The following is a 20,681-nucleotide window of genomic DNA, read 5'->3' as shown; positions in this document are numbered from 1 at the left end:
CACTGCCCTTTCATCCCCTCATTTCTAGGCTTATTAACCTAGGACAGATGGGGCAAAGAGTTGGAGAACTATTATACTGAACCAAAATAAAAACATTCAAATATCAACAGTTCATACGGTCCAGGCTTCACCAAGTGGTCACTTGTAGTCCCCAGCCTCCTGTGCTCTCCCTCTCTCTAACCACCATGTGCTCTACAAAGATTCCCTGTGTGTATGTGCCAGGACTACATTGTTGCCTGAAAAAAGCTTGCATGTGAGCAGCTTGCCTGAGTAACCCATGGATTCCCTGGACTCTGGCCCAGATCATGACAATCATCTTCCTAGTGGTTAGATGTTATCTCTGTAATGGCAGGAAGGCACCTGGAGTTCATTGGGGTAACAGGACAGGGGTCCATGTGGATGTCCCACCTTGAGGGCTGGGTTCTCAATGGAGCTGTTGTTGAGAGTAGAGCTGGCAGCTATTTGGAAGGCCTTCTCCTACCCTGTGTCTTTCCTTATGCTTTCCCCATTGGTAGAATGCCACCCCTAACCCCTAAGGGCTTACAGGCAGGAGACCCACGGCCAGCCTCTCCAGCCTCAGCTTTGGCCCTAGGCCACTCCAAGCTAGTAGTGCCTTTCCTGTGAGCACCACACAGTTGAGCACTTAATTGTCCTCCCACCATTCAATGCACCGGCCTCATTTCCTCCCCCAAGAAGGTGTGGATTGTCTCTTATACTTCTCCTTGCTCTCTTGTAGAGCCCGGCATAGTGCTGGGTGCAGAGTAGGCACTAGATTGACCTTGTGGTTTAACTGGTTGGGTTGGTTTCTGAGCCTGAGATGATCCTTAGTCTTCCAGTTTTTCTGTAGATCACACAAACCCTGAACTGGCTAGTGAGGATGACGTCAGAAATAGAGACCAACATTGTGGCTGTTGAGCGAATAAATGAGTACATAAACGTGGAAAATGAGGTAAGGAGGAATCAGAGGAAGCCAGGGACAAGGCCAAAAAAAAAAGCCACCGCTTTGAGAATGCATCTTCACCTTATCTAGAGATTTCACATGGGGTCATAAAGGTTCTCTGGAAGTTTCCCTTGCTCTAACTGAAAGAACCTAATTTCTTGAAACCTAAAATAGGTAATGGTTTGGGAGAAGTCAGGTCTTGGGATGCACCAGGTTAAATGGTGGCTTCATTCTGGAGATGCACAGAACAACCTCGTGGGATAGGGTTTCTTTAATTGAATAAGGTAGGACCCTTCTGGAAGTACCAGTCTAGTTCAGTCTATTCAATGCAGATGCTCACGGGTGGCTGGCACACTGCTACCCTGTTCTGTGACATGAGTCCTGTGGGGACTGTTGAGCGAGTTGTCACTGTGTAAAGCACTTTTCCTCCTGTCACCTTGCCAGGCACCATGGGTGACTGATAAGAGGCCTCCAGAAGGTTGGCCCAGCAAAGGGGAGATCCAGTTTAGCAACTACCAAGTACGGTATCGGCCTGAGCTGGATCTGGTACTGAAGGGGATCACTTGTGACATTAAGAGCACTGAGAAGGTAGGTGGAGCTAAAGAAAGGCCTGGGTGAGTCCTTGTGAACATAGAGGTGGAGAGCAGTGGACTCTGGGCTTTCATTAATCGGGTGGAAGTGAGAGGTTTGGGGCGCTTCCTCTGCCCTGGGGAGGTGTAGGGACACAGCGCCACCATCAGAGGGCAGGATATCCACACAGGATCAAACAGACTTAAGCCTGTAAGGGCTCTCTTGCTCAGCCCTCCCCTAACTCCCTGTCTGCTGACTGGGCTCATTTCCTGTAAGCGCCAAGGCTTGTAGAGGGGAAGTCAGGAGGAAGCACCGGCCTGGGGAAGGAACTGGTGGGAACAGCTGTGTGCAGGTTTGTCCCTGCAGAGAGAATGGCCTAGTTCTCCCTCTGGTCTGCAAAGTCCTGGTATGGTTTTCTTGTTCTCTGAGGACTTGGGGTCTGATGCAGGGCGGGCCAAAAATATGTCTGGGTACTGATGCTCAGGTCCAGGTCAGGGTCTGCTTCTCAGACCTGATGGCAGACCCAATCCTTCCCTTCTCCTCACTTTTAACAAGGATTTTTAAAAAATCTGTAATTTCCAAGAATAACTGCAACAGATGTGTACATTTCCAGCAGTCAATGTAGTTCTCAGCAAGCAACAAGTTAGGAGGTAGGATGGGAAAGCCATCCTTTTCTGACATCCAAGTACATTTTTCCCCACCAAAACCAAAATCAGTTTAACGTCTTAGAGATGAAGTAGCCAGTCACTGTCTTTTTCCACCTGTGATTATGAATGTCCCTGGCTAAACTGTTGCCCTCAATAATTACATGGTGAACTAACATGCCAAGGAACTGTATTTACAGATTGGCGTGGTGGGCAGGACAGGAGCTGGGAAATCATCCCTGACAAACAGCCTTTTCAGAATCCTAGAGGCTGCAGGAGGCCAGATCACCATTGATGGGGTAGATATTGCTTCCATTGGGCTCCACGACCTCCGAGAGAAACTGACCATCATCCCCCAGGTAAGCTGTAGGACGTACTCTGTCACATGCAGCTTGTTCTACAGGAAACATGTGCATCTTCTTCTTGATGTGTGTTCATCTGGTGGCGTCATTTCTGCTGTCTGCCTGGGATACCTAAGCTAGTTCCCTAAGACACATTGCTTCCAGAACTTACAAAAATAAATCTTACATTTTTTTGGTAATATGCTTGTGTGACTGTCAGTATCTAACCAGTAGGTGGCAGCAACACAGCAGGACTCAAATGGAGCAGATGATTATTTAGCATTTCTATAGCCCATCAAGGTTCGCAGGACCTTTGCAATCAGCATTAGCAGTTTTGCTGCTGAAGCTTGAAACTATTAAGCTTTGTACTCCCCATTTGATATGGTTAAAAGACAGAGGAGGGAATTTGTGGCAATGTTTTGCCAATAAGCGGAATAGTTAGCACATCAGCAAGAAAGTCTTCCCTGCAGCTTCCTCTCCAGACCCTTCCAAACAAGGACTGCCCTGGAGGCTCTCGGGGTATGTGGGTCCTCATCAGAACCTGTCCTCTGCTTGCTGCAGCCAAGTCTCTGGGGTGGCTTTGGTTTGTCTGGTGTTTGCTCCCTTTGTTACACTTTCACCAGCCTCTTCAAGAGCGTAAGAAATTCTTCTCTTGTAACTATATGACCCCTTCCCCTGCCTGCCCCTGATCCCTCCATGAGTTTTCATTTGGGGATGTGGGATGTTCCTCTCATCTTTTTAAGGGATGCTAAGGCAAATTTGGAAATCCATAAATAAACTTCAGAATGAAAAACCAAACAAAACCAAGGACTCCTCTTAATGCTGTGTTTAGCTCCCCGTGTTTAGCTCCAAGCCTGCAGTGGGGAAATCTTGGAGAAGCTGGACCACTAACTAACCAGCTTTCCATCTCAGACCAGTCCTGCTCACTTTCTTGGCCACAAGGAATTACTGGTTCCTTTTCTTTTATAAAAAAATTTTAAATATATATATGTGTATATGTATACATATGTATATATATGTGTATATATATTAAAAGCCAGATGTTTATTTATTAAAAATTTTTTAAAATTTTATTTTTGGCTGCATTGCTGCACGGGGGCTTTCTCTAATTGTGGTGAGCAGGACTACTCTTCGTTGCGGTGTGTGGGCTTCTCATTGCGGTGGCTTCTCTTGTTGCGGAGCACGGGCTCTAGGCGCGTGGGCTACAGTAGTTGGTGGCTCGCGGGCTCAGTAGTTGTGGCTCACGGGGTCTAGAGCACAGGCTCAGTAGTTGTGGCACACGGGCTTAGTTGCTCCGCAGCATGTGGGATCTTCCCGGACCAGGGCTCGAACCCGTGTCCCCTGCATTGGCATGCAGATTCTTAACCACTGCACCACCAGGGAAGTCCCTACTTGTTCCTTTTCTGACATTAGCCCCAGTAACTCCCTTGTCCCTTGACTTGCAGGATCCCATCCTGTTCTCTGGGAGCCTGAGGATGAATCTAGACCCTTTCAACAACTACTCAGATGAGGAGATTTGGAAGGCCTTGGAGCTTGCTCACCTCAAATCTTTCGTGGACGGCCTGCAAGCTGGGTTGTCCTACGAAGTGACAGAGGGTGGTGACAACCTGAGGTAATGTTTCATAACCCACTTCCCCCACAGGCTGTGTAGGAAGCGAGGGGACCACTACTTTTGTTACTCATGCATGGTGGTGCCTGGCATCAAAGAATTTTCACTCTCCAGGTCTAATTCCTAATGCGTAAAACGAACTTGATGTGAAGATTAAAATAGATGTGAATGTGCTTGGAAACTCTTGAAAACCTTTGTCAGTAAACATACCCTCACAGGACATTACAAACATGAGCTTGCTGATCCCACCATTGTGCGGGTTTTCAGCTGCACTCTGCAATCAGGCTGAAAACAATCTCCATGCCTGGTCCAGCCCCAGAGAGTCTGATGTAATTGGTACGTGGCATTGCTGGAGATGGGAGTTCTAAAGGATCCCAGGGGTTGTTACAGGCACCTCAGTTTGAGAAGCCCTGATCTAAGGAGCACGTGGATGATGGAGATGTGCTGTCCGCAGGGTCCTTGGAACACCATAAACCAGCACAAAGACTCTTTTGGCTTCACAGTTCTTGTTACCTTTTCAAAGTGTTTCCTCATATGTTGACACTTCACATTTTCTGTCAGTTAACAAGTTGGCCTGGCATTTTCCCTACAACAACCTCTTTTCTCCCTCCACACACTGATGGTCAGCTCTCAGTCAAAGCTGGTGGCTCAGGGGCCGGCCTTGCTGCAGCGCTGGTGCCTTCAGAGTGGTGGGCAGGGCATGCAACATTAGCAGTTGGAGCTCAGAAGGGAAGGCTCAGTAGCTCAATTAATGGACCCGCTGCTCTGGCTTCACCTGGGAGCTTGTTATAAATGCAGAATCTCAGGCTCTACCCTACTATTCAGAATCCGCCCTTTAGCAAGAGTCCCAGATAATTTGTGTGCACGTTACAGCATGAGATGCACTGCCTAGAAGGTTGAGTCTTAAGTAGGCTGCACGCTAGAATCACTCGGGAAACTTAAAGTCCCAGTGCCCAGGCTGTACCCCAGACCGGTTGAATCAGGGTCCCAGGTGATTTCAGTGTGTAGCCCCAGGGAACACTTGTGAGCCTTGGTAGAGAACACCAGCATGTTTGTTTTCCCTCAGTGACAGATCTAGGAACTAGCAGGACTGAAGTAGGTCTTCAGGCCTATTAAAAAGGCCATTCAAACATTCAGTCAACATATATTGAGCACCTACTGGAAATACAGAGGAAAATGCCACAGACCCATCCATGCCCTCCTAGCACTTACAGTGTGATGGAGAAGACACACCTCGTGTGAGTAAATTCTGTGCAGTAAATGCTGCAGGTGTGCAGGGCCATGTGAGCAGGATGTGATAGGGGCCTAAGGACAGAATCACACCATCCTCTGTGAATGCTGGGAGAAACTTACCTGGCATTACCAGCGCCTTGATTTCAGACCTGGTGGGCTGCTGAAACCTAAAATTCCCTGATCAGCGACTGGAGATCAGTCAGCTTCGGGAGAGTCAGCAGCTGAAAGCCAAATTGATACCTTAGCAACAGCCTGTTACTATGAAGTCCAACTGAACGAGGTGGGAGTTGGGAAGCGTTAAGTAAATAGTTTTTCAGTGTCTCTGTTCTGACGTTACAGAGAAAAACTGGAAGTTCATCTTGGGTGACTTCTCATCTCCTGCGTAAATTTTCTTACAGAGAATTACAGAACTTTAGCCACCCCCTGTTTAATACGTTCCCTAATGGCCACAGCAGGAAAGAGCAATTCCAAATTCACGAATATTTCCTCCACATCACTTCCCAAATGTTCTTTATGTAAGTAAGAAGTCCAGCCTTCATTACTGGCTTTTAGCAATTTAAAGTGATTTGCATTTTACAGGCATATTCGAATTCCACAAACATTGCATCTCCCACCAAGACATCATGTTCATTAGATAGCAATGGTTTCTAATCAAGGGAGAAGGCCCTGAACAAATAATTAGCCTTGAGACTAGAATTACACATTAAAATAACAAATGAATTTGCTAAGGCCACTAAGAAATGCCACTGGGGCATTCTCATGCGGTTTCACCCTATACTAATGGTGTCAGGTCAAATACTGCTGAAGTCGGGTACTGAGACATCACTGTAGCTAAATGCAAAGCACTATTCCAGGGTTAGTGTTTTCCAAACTTGTTAAACATGAAAATCTCCTGGGGTGTATTCAAAATACAGGTTCCTAGGCTCCTCCTCATTCTGACTGAGAGCAGGGCCCAGAAATAGGAATTTTTAAATTAAGTACCTGCGGTGGGTCTTCCAATTAATTGAGAAAGTTTGGCAAACATTGCCCTTGGTAACAATAAACAGCTAGTGGAAGAGGCTAAGGCATTCTAGGGGAATTTGGAAGTGTGGGTTTTGGAAGTCTGATCTGGAACATGAAATCTGCCCCTCCAACCGCCAACCCAGGTTATCCCTTGGTCCTTAGGGGCTAATGCTTTGTTTCTTCCACTGGCTGCAGCATAGGGCAAAGGCAGCTACTGTGCCTGGCCAGGGCTCTGCTTCAGAAATCCAAGATTCTGATCATGGACGAGGCCACTGCTGCGGTGGATCTAGAGACAGATCGCCTCATCCAGACAACCATCCAAACTGAGTTCTCCCACTGCACGACCATCACCATTGCCCACAGGCTGCACACCATCATGGACAGTGACAAGTGAGTCGCGGGACAGAGCTTGAGAGCCAACAGCGATAGCCTCAGCCGTGAGGTCTCTTTACAGGTTTAACTACCATCATTTTATTGATGAAAAAATGGAGGCTGAGAGATTGCAAGTAATTTGCCCAAAATTATACATCGAGCTAATGAAGGCCAACAGGGTTAAGGGAACTGTCTTGAAGGTAAAATGGGAAACTGTAACTATTAACTGAGTATGAGGGGTGGAGGAGGCCCAAGCCAGGAGTGATATATATTGCTCCATTGACCTTCCCAACTAAGCTGGGTCTCAGCTGCTCTGCCTGTAAACAAGCTTTCTGTTCCTTCTAACTCTGACAATCTGACAATTCAAAATGGGGGGGGGGGTCAGTAATCTTAAAACTGAAGAGAATAGGCTCCCTTTTTTGACCAAGGGGAAGGCTCCCTTTTTAAATCAACGTATCCTTAATGTGTATCCTTAAAAAAAGGAAAAAAACTTACGTAAATAGTATAAGAATATATTCAGTATAAGTCTATTTTGTTCAGTATTCCACAAGGAATCCATGTTGATGCAGACAGCCGCAGTTTGGTCATTCTCGCTGCATTGTAGCCTAGTATGAATAAACATACTGTTATCGTATTGGTCACCTGGACCCGCGCTGGTGTCCTAGCCTAGAGACCCCTCATCTTGGCCAGGGAGCTTCTTTTTCCGCTCAGATTCACACAGCCAATAACAAAACCAATGCTAAGACTTTCCAGCACAGGCTTTATTCAATGGCCAAAGAATGGAGAAGTGGGAATTAGTTCACAAATCAACTTTCTCAACCCGATCTGGGCGGAGACACCATTTATATAGGAGGGTTGAGGGGAAAAGGGAGGGAATTGGAAAGAGTAGGAGGAATATTTATGACTAATCTGAGAAGAGGGGTGTGGTTTGAACGGGAACTGATGCAACCCTCCTTTTCAGTCCTTGTCTGGGCTTTTCCGGTTGTTGTCATGGCAATTGTCCATATCACGGTGCTGGTAGGTGTGTCATTTAGCATGCTGATATATTACAATGAGCATAACGAGGCCCAAGGTCTACTGGAAATCAAATCTTCCACCACCTTGGGCCTAGCTTGTTCTAACCAGTTCTTGTTTTTCTCTTTGCAGCTTACTCCTGAAACTTAGATATGAGCACTTGGTTTCCATTTGAGGGAGGGGCAGGGGTATGATTCTGGGGCAACAGCCTTGGTAACAATATCGAGACTTAGTTCTGGTTATTATAAATGCCAAGGTTTGAGACACTGCTTTCTAAGACTTCTCTCTTTTTTGTTTCAGGGTAATGGTCCTAGACAACGGGAAGATTGTAGAGTATGGCAGCCCTGAAGAACTGCTGAAAAACACTGGCCCCTTTTATTTTATGGCCCAAGAAGCTGGCATTGAAAATACGAACTGCACAGCATTCTGACAGCAAGTCTTACAGGTTAGAGAAGGACTATTAGGATCATTCCTTATTTTTTGTGAAGCATATCATACGTATAAAAGTGTGTGTAAAATGTATGTTTTAAATAAGGATCGTAAGTGAACACCCACGTCCCTGCCAGCCAAGATTTTTTTTAATGAGTATTACCAGCTACATCAGAAAACCCCTGACGATCCACTTTGATCGTACCTCCTTGCTACCCACCCCCCACAAAAAGCACCACCATCCTAATTTTTGTGATAATTATTCCTTTGCTTTTTGTTTGAGTTTTACCACTTGCCTTAAACAACATGTACCATTTTTTTAGCTTATGCGAACGGCCTGACTCATACTGCATGTATTCTTCTATGACTTCTTTTGTTCAATATTATATTGGAGATTCATCCACGTCGATGCGTGAGGCTGGTTCATTCTCACTGCTCTGTAGTACGGCAGTGTGTGAAAACGCCAGTTTATCCAATTTAGGTTGGTCAGCAGTGGGGCTATTTCCAGGCTTTGTTGTTTTTCCCTGTTATGAACAGTACTGCTATGAACATTCTGGTACATAAGTCCTAAGATACATGTGTAAGAGTTTCTTTAGGCATAACGTAAAGGAATGGGAAGTGTGCATATGTTTAAATGCATATAGGAGGTAACGCCAAACTGTTAATGCCAATTCAAAACATTTCTGTCAATCTGATGAGTATGAACTGGTGTCTCCTTGAGGCTTTTAAATGTATAGTTCCCTGGTGACCGTTGAGGTTTCCGTATGCGGCGTCTGCTGGTTCTTGTTCACAGTGCTTCGTTTCCTTGGATACCTTGTGAATGTTTACCTTAAGTTGCTCAATCTCCTTAGCATTTTTTAAAAAACTGAAGTGTAGCTGATTTGCAATATTGTGTTAGCATTTTGCCTGTGGACATTCTTTGAGGCCTGAGTTGAATCTGAGCTCTCTTAAGAGGAATTGTGAAAGCTTCTGCCTGCCACCTGGGGGCACTACCCAGAACCAATCTGAATTAAATACTTCACTAAGGGGTTTCAAACTTTACAGTTAGTGGGACTTCAGACCACAGTCCTGTGCGAGAGCCAGCTTGTGGTTTACAGAATCTCAAGGGAGCTTCGTCCCCTTGATCTAGCAGCAGGTTGGAGATGGATGTGTGGCCTTGACTCCTTCCGCGTGGCGGCGTTTAGTCTTCACTTACTGGTATACCACGGTACAGCCCTTTCAGGCTTGGGTTCGTCAGAGGGTCTCCTGTAGCTTCTCCATCTTTGGCAAGCCTTGGCGTTCTCTCTTGCCTCAGTATCCTCTGTTGTCCACAAAGGTCAAGGTCTCCAGGTTTCAGAAGTCACCCTAAGCCTTGACCCTTCTTCTCCTTCTAGGGTTTCTTGTGTCACATCATTTTGGGTTCAGCATATTCCTTACCTCCATTTCAGTGATACAGTTATGAAAGATTTTTATTTATTCATCACTGTATCTATTTGTTGAACGAGATGCTCAGAGACTTAAACTTCCTAAATGAGGGTCTTACACAGCTGCAAGGCAGGATGAGGAAGGGACTTGTTACCTCCTATTTGCTCTATTCCCATCAGCATCACTCTAGCAATGTTGGTTTCCCTGCAGTGGCAGTTTTTCCAATACTCACAAAACCAGTGTGGTCTTGCCAGCACCAGCAGAGCAGCGCCCCCTTCTGGGAAGTCTGGGTTTCAGTTTCAGTTTTAGCGACGCCAGCCTCTTCCCTTTTGTTCCCGTGGCCCTGTGATGTTTGCTTTTGCCCTTGCTAGCTCTCTGATACTTGTTTTCCTTTGGCCCTTTCTTCAATGCCTATTTAATGATTCTTTATATTGTTCTGTTAAAATAACCTGTGGTTTTTGTCTCCTGACTAACCGAATAGATACAACCTTGGAGATAATCCAGTTCAAGTCCCTTATTTTTCAGATAAGCACCAGACTGAGAACGGTTATATGATGTCTGGAGTCAAAACATGAGTGTTTATGGCAGAGCCAGGGCCAGAAACCAACTTCCTGATTTGATCTAATGATTTCTTCTTTTTCCTATAATGGGAGAGGGTTTTCGATCTACCTTCTCCTGTGGATGCAGATGAAGAGAGGGGAAGCGTTATCTTTTTCTCAGTAGTGATGACTCAGACATCCAGTGAAGGTGGAGGGAACCAGAAGCAACCTGGATCCAAAACTTTGATGATGACTCCTCCCCTCCAGATCTTCTGTTGGCCCAGGACCCGGTAATGCAATCCGCACTATGGACCACTTACAACATGATCGCTCTTGCCTACTTTCCTTTTGAGGTCCTCTTCGCTGCTTATCCTTGAAGCATTACAATGTCCCTAAGCTTTTGTCCTTGACCCCCCAGTTCCTCTATATTTTCTCTGTAATAGATTTCATACACTCTTGTGGTTTCAACTTCTACACATACGATTCTCATTTCTAGCCTCTTCCTCTGCTCCAGTTTTGAGATTCATATATTCACTTGCTTCTGGTAGTATCACCTGGATATCCTTCAGGTGTCTGACATGCAAATCACCCTACTTTGACAGACCTGTCTACTTTTTTTTTTATAGAGCAGGTTCTTATTAGTCATCAATTTTATACACATCACTGTATAGATGTCAATCCCAATCGCCCAATTCATCACACCACCACTACCACCCCGCCGCTTTCCCCGCTTGGTGTCCATACTTTCTCTACATCTGTGTCTCAAGTTTTGCCCTGCAAACCAGTTCATCTGTACCATTTTTCTAGGTTCCACATAAGTGCGTTAATATATGATATTTGTTTTTCTCTTTCTGACTTACTTCACTCTGTATGACAGTCTCTAGATCCAACCACGTCTCAACAAATGACCCAATTTCGTCCCTTTTTATGGCTGAGTAATATTCCATTGTATATATGTACCACATTTTCTTTATCCATTCATCTGTCGATGGGCATTTAGCTTGCTTCCATCACCTGGCTATTGTAAATTGTGTTGCAATGAACCTTGGGGTGCATGTGTCTTCTTGAATTATGCTTTTCTTGGGTATATACCCAGTAGTGGGATTGCCAGATCATATGGTAATTCTATTTTTAGTTTTTTAAGGAACGTCCATACTGTTCTCCATAGTGGCTGTATCAATTTACATTCCCACCAACAGTGCAAGAGAGTTCCCTTTTCTCCACATTTGTTGTTTGTAGATTTTCTGATGATGCCCATACTAACTGGTGTGAGGTGATACCTCATTGTACTTTTTTTTGTGTGTGTGGTGCATGGGTCTCTCACTGTTGTGGCCTCTCCCGTTGTGAAGCACAGGCTCTGGACGCGCAGGTTCAGCGGCCATGGCTCACAGGCCTAGCCACTCTGCGGCATGTGGGATCTTCCCGGACCGGGGCACGAACCTGTGTCCCCTGCATCGGCAGGTGGACTCTCAACCACTGCGCCACCAGGGAAGCCCCTCATTGTAGTTTTGATTTGCATTCCTCTAATAATTAGTGATGTTGAGCAGTTTTTCATGTGCTTCCTGGCCATCTGTATATCTTCTTTGGAGAAATGTCTATTTAGGTCTTCTGCCCATTATGGATTGGGTTGTTTTTTTTTACTATTGAGCTGCATGAGCTGTTTATATATTTTGGAGATTAATCCTTTGTCTGTTGGTTCATTTGCAAATATTTTCTCCCATTCTGAAGGTTGTCTTTTCTCTTGTTTATGGTTTCCTTTGCTGTGCAAAAACTTTTAAGTTTCATTAGGTCCCATTTGTTTTTGTTTTTATTTCCATTACTCTAGGAGGTGGATCAAAAAAGATCTTGCTGTGATTTATGTCAAGGAGTGCTCTTCCTATGTTTTCCTCCAAGAGTTTTATAGTGTCCGATCTTACATTTAGGTCTCTAATCCATTTTGTTTATTTTTGTGTATGGTGTTAGGGAGTGTTCTAATTTCATTCTTTTACATACAGCTGTCCAGTTTTCCCAGCACCACTTATTGAAGAGACCGTCTTTTCTCCATTGTATATCCTTGCCTCCTTTGTCATAGATTAGTTGACCATACGTGTGTGGGTTTATCTCTGGGCTTTCTATCTTGTTCCATTGATCAATGTTTCTGTTTTTGTGTCGGTACCATATTGTCTTGATTACTGTAGCTTTATACTATACTGTGAAGTCAGGGAGTCTGATTCCTGCAGCTCCGTTTTTTTCCCTCAAAACTGTTTTGGCTATTCGAGGTCTTTTGTGTCTCCATATAAATTTTAAGATTTTTTGCTCTAGTTCTGTAAAAAAATGCCATTGGTAATTTGATAGGGATTGCATTGAATCTGTAGATTGCTTTGGATAGTATAGTCATCTTCACAATATTGATTCTTCCAATCCAAGAACATTGTATATCTCTCCATCTGTTGGTATCATCTCTAATTTCTTTCATCAGTGTCTTATAGTTTTCTGCATACAGGTCTTGTCTCCTTAGGTAGGTTTATTCCTAGGTATTTTATTCTTTTTGTTGCAATGGTAAATGGGAGTGTTTCCTTAATTTCCCTTTCAGATTTTTCATCATTACTGTATAGGAATGCAAGAGATTTCTGTGTATTAATTTTGTATCCTGCAACTTTACCAGATTCGTTCATTAGCTCTAGTAGTTTTCTGATGGCATCTTTAGGATTCTCTATGTACAGTATCATGTCATCTGCAAACAGTGACAGTTTCACTTCTTTTCCAATCTGTATTCCTTTTATTTTTCTTCTCTGATTGCCATGGCTAGGTCATCCAAAACTATGTTGAATAATAGTGGCGAGAGTGGACATCCTTGTTTTGTTCCTGATCTTGGAGGAAATATTTCAGTTTTTCACCATTGAGAATGATGTTTGCTGTGGGTTTGTTGTATATGGCCTTTATTATGTTGAGGTAGGTTCCCTCTATGCCCACTTTCTGGAGAGTTTTTACCACAGATGGGTGTTGAATTTTCTCAAAAGCTTTTCCTGCATCTATTGACGTGATCATATGGTTTTTCTTCTGCAATTTGTTAATATGGTGTATCACATTGATTGATTTCATATATTGAAGAATCCTTGCATCCCTGGGATAAATCCCACTTGATCATGGTGTACGATCCTTTTAATGTGTTGTTGCATTCTGTTTGCTAGTATTTTTGCATCTATATTCATCAGTGATATTGGTCTGTAATTTTCTTTTTTTAGAGTATCTTTGTCTGGTTTTGGTATCAGGGTGATGGTGGCCTCATAGAATGAGTTTCGGAGTGTTCCTTCCTCTGCAATTTTGTGGAAGAGTTTGAGAAGGATGGGTGTTAGCTCTTCTCTAAATATTTGATAGAGTTCACCTGTGAAGCCATCTGGTCCTGGACCTTTGTTTGTTGGAAGATTTTTAATCACGGTTTCAATTTCATTACTTGTGATTGGTCGGTTCATATTTTCTATTCCTGGTTCAGTCTTGAAAGGTTATACCTTTCTAAGAATTTGTCCATTTCTTCCAGGTTGTCCATTTTATTGGCAGAGTTGCTTGTAGTAGTCTCTTAGGATGCTTTGTATTTCTGTGGTGTCTGTTGTAACTTCTCCTTTTTCATTTCTAATTTTACTGATTTGAGTCCTCTCCCTCTTTTTCTTGATGAGTCTGGCTAATGGTTTATCAATTTTGTTTATCTTCTCAAAGAATCAGCTTTTAGGTTTATTTCATTTATTTGTGCTCTGATCTTTATGATTCCTTCTGCTAACTTTGGGTTTTGTTTGTTCTTCTTTCTCTAGTTCCTTTAGGTGTAAGGTTAGATTGTTTAGTTGAGATTTTTCTTGTTTCCTGAGGTAGGCTTGTATAGCTATAAACTTCCCTCCTAGGACTTTTTTTGCTGCATTCCATAGGTTTTGGATCGTCATGTTTTCATTGTCATTTGTCTCTAGGTATTTTTTGATTGCCTGTGGTCAGAAAAGATACTGATATGACTTCAATTTTCTTAAATTTACTGAGGCTTAATTTGTGACCCAAGATGTGATCTATCCTGGAGAATGTTCCGTGCGTACTTGAGAAGAAAGTGTAATCTGCTGTTTTTGGATGGAATGTCCTATAAACATCAATTAAATCTATCTGGTCTGTTGTGTCATTTAAAGCTTCTGTTTTCTTACTCATTTTCAGTTTTGATGATCTGTCCATTGGTGTAAGTGTGGTGTTAAAGTTCCCCACTATTATTGTGTTACTGTCAATTTCCTCTGATAGCTGTTAGCAGTTGCCTTATGTATTGAGGTGCTCCTATGTTGGAGCACCTCCAACATAGGTTGTATCTTCTTGGATTGATCTCCTGGTCATTATGTAGTGTCCTTCCTTGTCTCTTGTAACATTCTTTATTTTAAAGTCTATTTTATCTGATATGAGTATTGCTACTCCAGCTTTCTTTTGATTTCCATTTGCATGGAATATCTTTTTCCATCCCCTCATTTTCAGTCTGTATGTGTCCCTAGGTCTGAAGTGGGTCTCTTGTAGACAGAATATATATGGGTCTTGTTTTTGTATCCATTCAGCAAGCCTGTGTCTTTTGGTTGGAGCATTTAATCCATTCATGTTTAGGGTAATTATCGATATATATGTTCCTATTACCATTTTCTTAATTGTTTTGGGGTTTTTTTTGGTCGGTCCTTTTCTTCTCTTGTGTTTCCCACTTAGAGAAGTTCCTTTAGCATTTGTTGTAGAGCTGGTTTGGTGGTGCTGAATTCGCTTATCTTTTACTTGTCTGTAAAGCTTTTGATTTCTCCATCAAATCTGAATGAGATCCTTGCTGGGTAGAGTAATCTCGGTTGTACGTTCTTCCCTTTCATCACTTTAAGTATCTCATGCCACTCCCTTCTGGCTTGTAGAGTTTCTGCTGAGAAATCAGCTGTTAAACTTATGGGAGTTCCCTTGTATGTTGTCATTTTTCCCTAGCTGCTTTTAATAATTTTTGTCTTTAATTTTTACCAATTTGATTACTATGTGTCTCAGCATGTTTCTCCTTGGGTTTATCCTGTATGGGACTCACTGTGCTTCCTGGACTTGGGTGGCTATTTCCTTTCCCATGTTAGCGAAATTTTCGACTATAATCTCTTCAAATATTTTCTCTAGTCCTTTCTCTCTCTTTTCTCCTTTTGGGACCTGTATAATGCGAATGTTGTTGTGTTTAATGTTGTCCCAGAGGTCTCTTAGGTTGTCTTCATTTCTTTTCATTCTTTTTTCTTTATTCTGTTCTGCAGCAGTGAATTCCACCATTCTGTCTTCCGGGTCACTTACCCGTTCTTCTGCCTCAGTTATTCTGCTATTGATTCCTTGTAGTGTAATTTTCATTTCAGTTATTGTTCATCTCTGTTTCTTCTTTACGTCTTCTAGGTCCTTTGTAAACATTTCTTGCATCTTCTCGATCTTTGCCTCCATTCTTTTTCCGAGGTCCTGGATCATCTTCACTATCGTTATTCTGAATTCTTTTTCTGGAAGGTTGCCTATCTCCACTTCATTTAGTTGTTTTTCTGGGGTTTTATCTTGTTCCTTCATCTGGTAGATAGCCCTCTGCCTTTTCATCTTGTCTATCTATCTGTGAATGTGGTTTTTGTTCCAGAGGCTACAGGATTGTAGTTATTCTTGCTTCTTCTGTCTGCTCTCTGGTGGATAAGGCTATCTAAGAAGCTTATGTAAGTTTCCTGATGGGAGCGACTGGTCGCTGCAATGCTTTGAAGAAGTTTTCTTTTCTGCTAGTGTTGGAGGGTCTCCTGCTGAGCTGGGAGGTGGCTGTGGCTCACCATGGGGACAAGGACACTAGCAGCAGAAGTTCTGGGAAGTAGTCCATGGCGTGAGCCCTCCCAGAGTCTGCCCAGACCTGTCTATTTCTTCCTCCCCTCTAAAAAGATTTTTTGCCTGTACTTTCTAACTCAAGTGGTGGCATCATTGTCCATACAAGTCCTACAAAATGAAAACCTGTGTATCACTCGCAACTTTTCCTTTTCTTTCCAGATCTATTAGCCATCAAGCCATTCCAGTTTTACTTCTGCACCCCTACTGTTTTTGCCATAGTTCAGTTTCTCCTCACTTCTATCCTGGACTGAGGGCATAGTTATCCCTGCTTCCAGTGTTGTTTTCCTCAAATATACCCACCAATGGCTACCAGAGTGATCTATTATGAAAAACTGACCAGGTTACTCTTCTGCTTAAACCCTTCATTCAATAGCTATCTGGAATAAAGTTAAAATTCCTTAGTATGGTATAACGAAGCTCCCAGCATCCAATCCAGTCTCATTTATTCCAACTCCCGTACCTCATGTTAAGCTCCAGCAACATTAAAATGCTTTTAGATTCCCCATACCCACAATTACTGTTTGACTCTAGCCTTTTCCTTATCTATCCCCTCTGTTTGGAATCCCAGGACTACCTCTAACTCACTCATTAAGACTCAGAAGTCATCTTCTCCCAAGAGCCTTCCCTGACTCCCTCTCCTCTCAACCCCCAGGCTAGCTTCAGCACTGCAGTGGATTTTCAATCTTTTGGGCAGCTCTGCACGTGAACCTCAGTTCTACATGGACTCCTCCAACTTAAGATTCTTTGTGGGAGACCAGGGTGCAGCACTGTGATGAGTTTCCAGTAATCAGACACACCTGTGCCAGATTTTGATTCAGCTGCTGGAGACAAGAAAGAGGGAAATGTGTTTTGGCAAAGGTGACAGTCACTGTCATTGTCCAGAGGTAGGCAGGGGTGGTGATTAGGAGCAGGATCCAGTGATGTTGTGGTGTGATACTGAGAGTCGTTCCTGGCTTCAAAGACTCAAATCTGGCTTGCTTATCCTCCCAAAGAGTCAGTGAGCAACCTATTATTATCTGAAAACTTCATTTCTGCTTAAGTTTACGACTTGGGGATTATTGTGTACACTAAATAATGCTCCTCAGCACACTTAATTTGCTTTTACTGTATTTATTTTGTTAGATAGTTTTCTGTTTGTATCTCCCTCACTAAGCTCTGAGCCTCTTGAAAATAATTTACTCTGTTTTATATCTCCAGTGGCTAGAATGTAGTAGCTACTCACTTGTTTTTGAGTGTTCAAAAAATATTTATACAAAATACAGTGGAAAAACTTATGCCAAGAGTACAGCAACAGGATTGAAGATGACAAAGAAAGAATATACCAATCAATCAGACCTAAATTTCTTGCCAGCTAATTTTGTGAAAGTATCTGTTGAAACACCCTCTGAAGAAATTTTTCCTTTTAGGTAACAGAAATGAATACATTTAATCACAAATTCACACTGATCATGACTTTACCTAAAAATTAGCATACAACATTGTACAAACACTGACATTTAAATCCCTAAACTGCTGCAACTTAGATTTAGTTAGCAAAAACCATATTCAACTATCAACGTGGATTTAGTCTTCCACATAAATTAGACACTAAAACCAGTTTTTGAAAGGCTTCATATTGTTTGAAGACTAATCAAAAGTTGTAAAAATGCATGAAAGAACTGGCTGTAAGAAGCACTCCATTTTCATAGTATTCCTTTTTACTTTGTATGCAAATAATGGGTTATGCTGTAGAATTTAACTGCTACAGTGAAAAAGTATTTAGGAATGAAGTGGAAAAAGAGTATATAATATTTCTCTTAAGACTATTTTGGGGGAATTCACTGTGGTGCAGTGATTAAGAATCCACCTGCCAATGCAGGGGACATGGGTTCAATCCCTGGCCCGGGAAAATCCCACATGCTGCAGAGCAACTAAGCCAGTGTGCCACAACTACTGAAGCCCACATGCCTAGAGCCTGTGCTCTGCAACAAGAGAAGCCACAATGGGAAGACTGTGCACCTCAATGAATGAAGAATAGCCCTCACTTGACGCAACTAGAGAAAGCCTGCGCACAGCAACGAAGACCCAACACAGCCCAAAAAAAGACTACTGTGGTTCTCACTGAAAAAAAAAAAAAGACTAATACTGCTCCTTTGTTCAACTTTAAAAGTCAAGGCCCTCCACCATCACCCTGATACCAAAACCAGACAAGGAAGTCACAAAGAAAGAAAACGACAGGCCAATATCACTGATGAACATAGATGCAAAAATCCTCAACAAAATACTAGCAAACAAACAGAATCCAACTGCACATTAAAAGGATCATATACCATGATCAAGTGGGGTGTATTCCAGGAATGCAAGGATTCTTCAATAGATGCAAATCAATCAATGTGATACACCATATTAACAAACTGAAGGAGAAAAGCCATATGATCATCTCAACAGATGCAGAGAAAGCTTTTGACAAAATTCAACACGCATTTAGAATAAAAACCCTGCAGAAAGTAGGCATAGAGGGAACGTTCCTCAACATAATAAAGGCCACATATGACAAACCCACAGCCAACATCGTCCTCAATGGTTAAAAACAAAGCATTTCCATAAGATCAGGAACAAGACAAGGTTGCCCACTCTCACCACTCTTACTCAACATAGTTTTGGAAGTTTTAGCCACAGCAATCAGAGAAGAAAACGAAATAAAAGGAATCCAAATGAGAAAAGAAGTAAAGCTGTCACTGTTTGCAGATGACATGATACTATACATAGAGAATCCTAAAGATGCTACTAGAAAACTACTAGAGCTAATCAATGAATCTGGTAAAGTAGCAGGATACAAAATTAATGCACAGAAATCTCTTACATTCCTATACACTAATGATGAAAAATCTGAAAGTGAAATCAAGGAAACACTCCCATTTACCACTGCAACAAAAAGAATAAAATATCTAGGAATAAACCTAAGGAGACAAAAGACCTGTATGCAGAAAATTATAAGACACTGATGAAAGAAATTAAAGATGATACAAATAGATGGAGAGATATACCATGTTCTTGGATTGGAAGAATGAACATTGTGAAAATGACTCTACTACCCAAAGCAATCTACAGATTCAATGCAATCCCTATCAAACTACCACTGCCATTTTTCACAGAACTAGAACAAAAAATTTCGCAATTTGTATGGAAACACAAAAGACCCCGAATAGCCAAAGCAATCTTGAGAACGAAAAACGGAGCTGGAGGAATCAGGCTCCCTGACTTCAGACTATACTAGAAAGCTACAGTAATCAAGACAGTATGGTACTAGCACAAAAACAGAAATATAGATCAATGGAACAGAATAGAAAGCCCAGAGATAAACCCACACACATATGGTCACCTTATCTTTGATAAAGGAGGCAGGAATGTACAGTGGAGAAAGGACAGCCTCTTCAATAAGTGGTGCTGGGAAAACGGGACATGTAAAAGTATGAGATTAGATCACTCCCTAACACCATACACAAAAATAAACTCAAAATGGATTTACGACCTAAATGTAAGGCCAAACTCTTAGAGGAAAACATAGGCAGAACACTCTAAGACATAAATCACAGCAAGATCCTTTTGAGCCACCTCCTAGAGAAATGGAAATAAAAACAAAAATAAACAAATGGGACCTAATGAAACTTCAAAGCTTTTTCACAGCAAAGGAAACCATAAAGAAGACCAAAGACAACCCTCAGAATGGGAAAAAATATTTCCTAATGAAGCAACTGACAAAGGATTAATCTCCAAAATTTATAAGCAGCTCATGCAGCTCAATAACAAAAAAACAACCCAATCCAAAAATGGGCAGGAGACCTAAATAGACATTTCTCCAAAGAAGATATACAGACTGCCAACAAACACATGAAAGAATGCTCAACATCATTAATCATTAGAGAAATGCAAATCAAAACTACAATGAGATATCATCTCACACCAGTCAGAATGGCCATCATCAAAAAATTTAGAAACAATAAATGCTGGAGAGGGTGTGGAGAAAAGGGAACACTCTTGCACTGCTGGTGGGAATGTGACTTGGTACAGCCACTATGGAGAACACTATGGAGGTTCCTTTAAAATCTACAAATAGAACTACCATAGGACCCAGCAATCCCACTACTGGGCATATACCCTGAGAAAACCATAATTCAAAAAGAGTCATGTACCAAAATGTTCATTGCAGCTCTATTTACAATAGCCAGGAGATGGAAGCAACCTAAGTGTCCATCATTGGATGAATGGATAAAGAAGATGTGGCACATATATACAATGGAATATTACTCAGCCATAAAAAGAAACGAAATTGAGCTATTTGTAATGAGGTGGAAAGACCTAGAGTCTGTCATACAGAGTGAAGTAAGTCAGAAAGAGAAAGACAAATACCGTGTGCTAACATATATATATGGAATTTAAGAAAAAAAAAGTCATGAAGAACCTACGGGTAAGACAGGAATAAAGACACAGACCTACTAGAGAATGGACTTGAGGATATGGGGAGGGGGAAGGGTAAGCTGTGACAAAGCAAGAGAGGGGCATGGACATATATACACTACCAAATGTAAGGTAGACAGCTAGATGGAAGCAGCTGCGTAGCACAGGGAGATCAGCTCGGTGCTTTGTGACTGCCTGGAGGGGTGGGATAGGGAGGGTGGGAGGGAGGGAGACGCAAGAGGGAAGAGATATGGGAACACATGTATATGTATAACTGATTCACTTTGTTATAAAGCAGAA

General features: G+C 42.4%; 2 protein-coding genes across 2 annotated transcripts in view; one reads left to right on the top strand and one right to left on the bottom strand.

Annotated features, from left to right (window-relative positions):
* ABCC2 (ATP binding cassette subfamily C member 2) overlaps positions 1–11,386 on the top strand; it is a gene marked incomplete at its 5' end in the record, with an annotated part of 71,824 nt that extends 60,438 nt beyond the window's left edge. Inside the window, 6 exons of the mRNA XM_079900323.1 lie at positions 848–949; positions 1,385–1,528; positions 2,355–2,513; positions 3,941–4,107; positions 6,535–6,729; positions 8,026–11,386. Of these exons, the coding sequence (XP_079756449.1) occupies positions 848–949; positions 1,385–1,528; positions 2,355–2,513; positions 3,941–4,107; positions 6,535–6,729; positions 8,026–8,155 (897 nt within the window). The 3' untranslated portion in view covers positions 8,156–11,386. The remainder of the gene's footprint in view (positions 1–847; positions 950–1,384; positions 1,529–2,354; positions 2,514–3,940; positions 4,108–6,534; positions 6,730–8,025) is intronic.
* DNMBP (dynamin binding protein) overlaps positions 3,306–20,681 on the bottom strand; it is a 139,277-nt gene continuing 121,901 nt past the window's right edge. The window contains exons 18-19 of the transcript XR_013824309.1: positions 7,207–7,316; positions 3,306–5,558 (exon numbers count right to left, since the gene is read on the bottom strand). The gene's annotated coding sequence lies outside the window, so the exon portion shown is untranslated. The remainder of the gene's footprint in view (positions 5,559–7,206; positions 7,317–20,681) is intronic.

Source organism: Stenella coeruleoalba (assembly GCF_951394435.1).
Source record: "Stenella coeruleoalba genome assembly, chromosome: 16".
Lineage (NCBI taxonomy): Eukaryota > Metazoa > Chordata > Mammalia > Artiodactyla > Delphinidae > Stenella > Stenella coeruleoalba.
The sequence above is the reverse complement of the archived record's forward strand: the minus strand, read 5'-3'. Positions and strand labels throughout refer to the sequence as shown.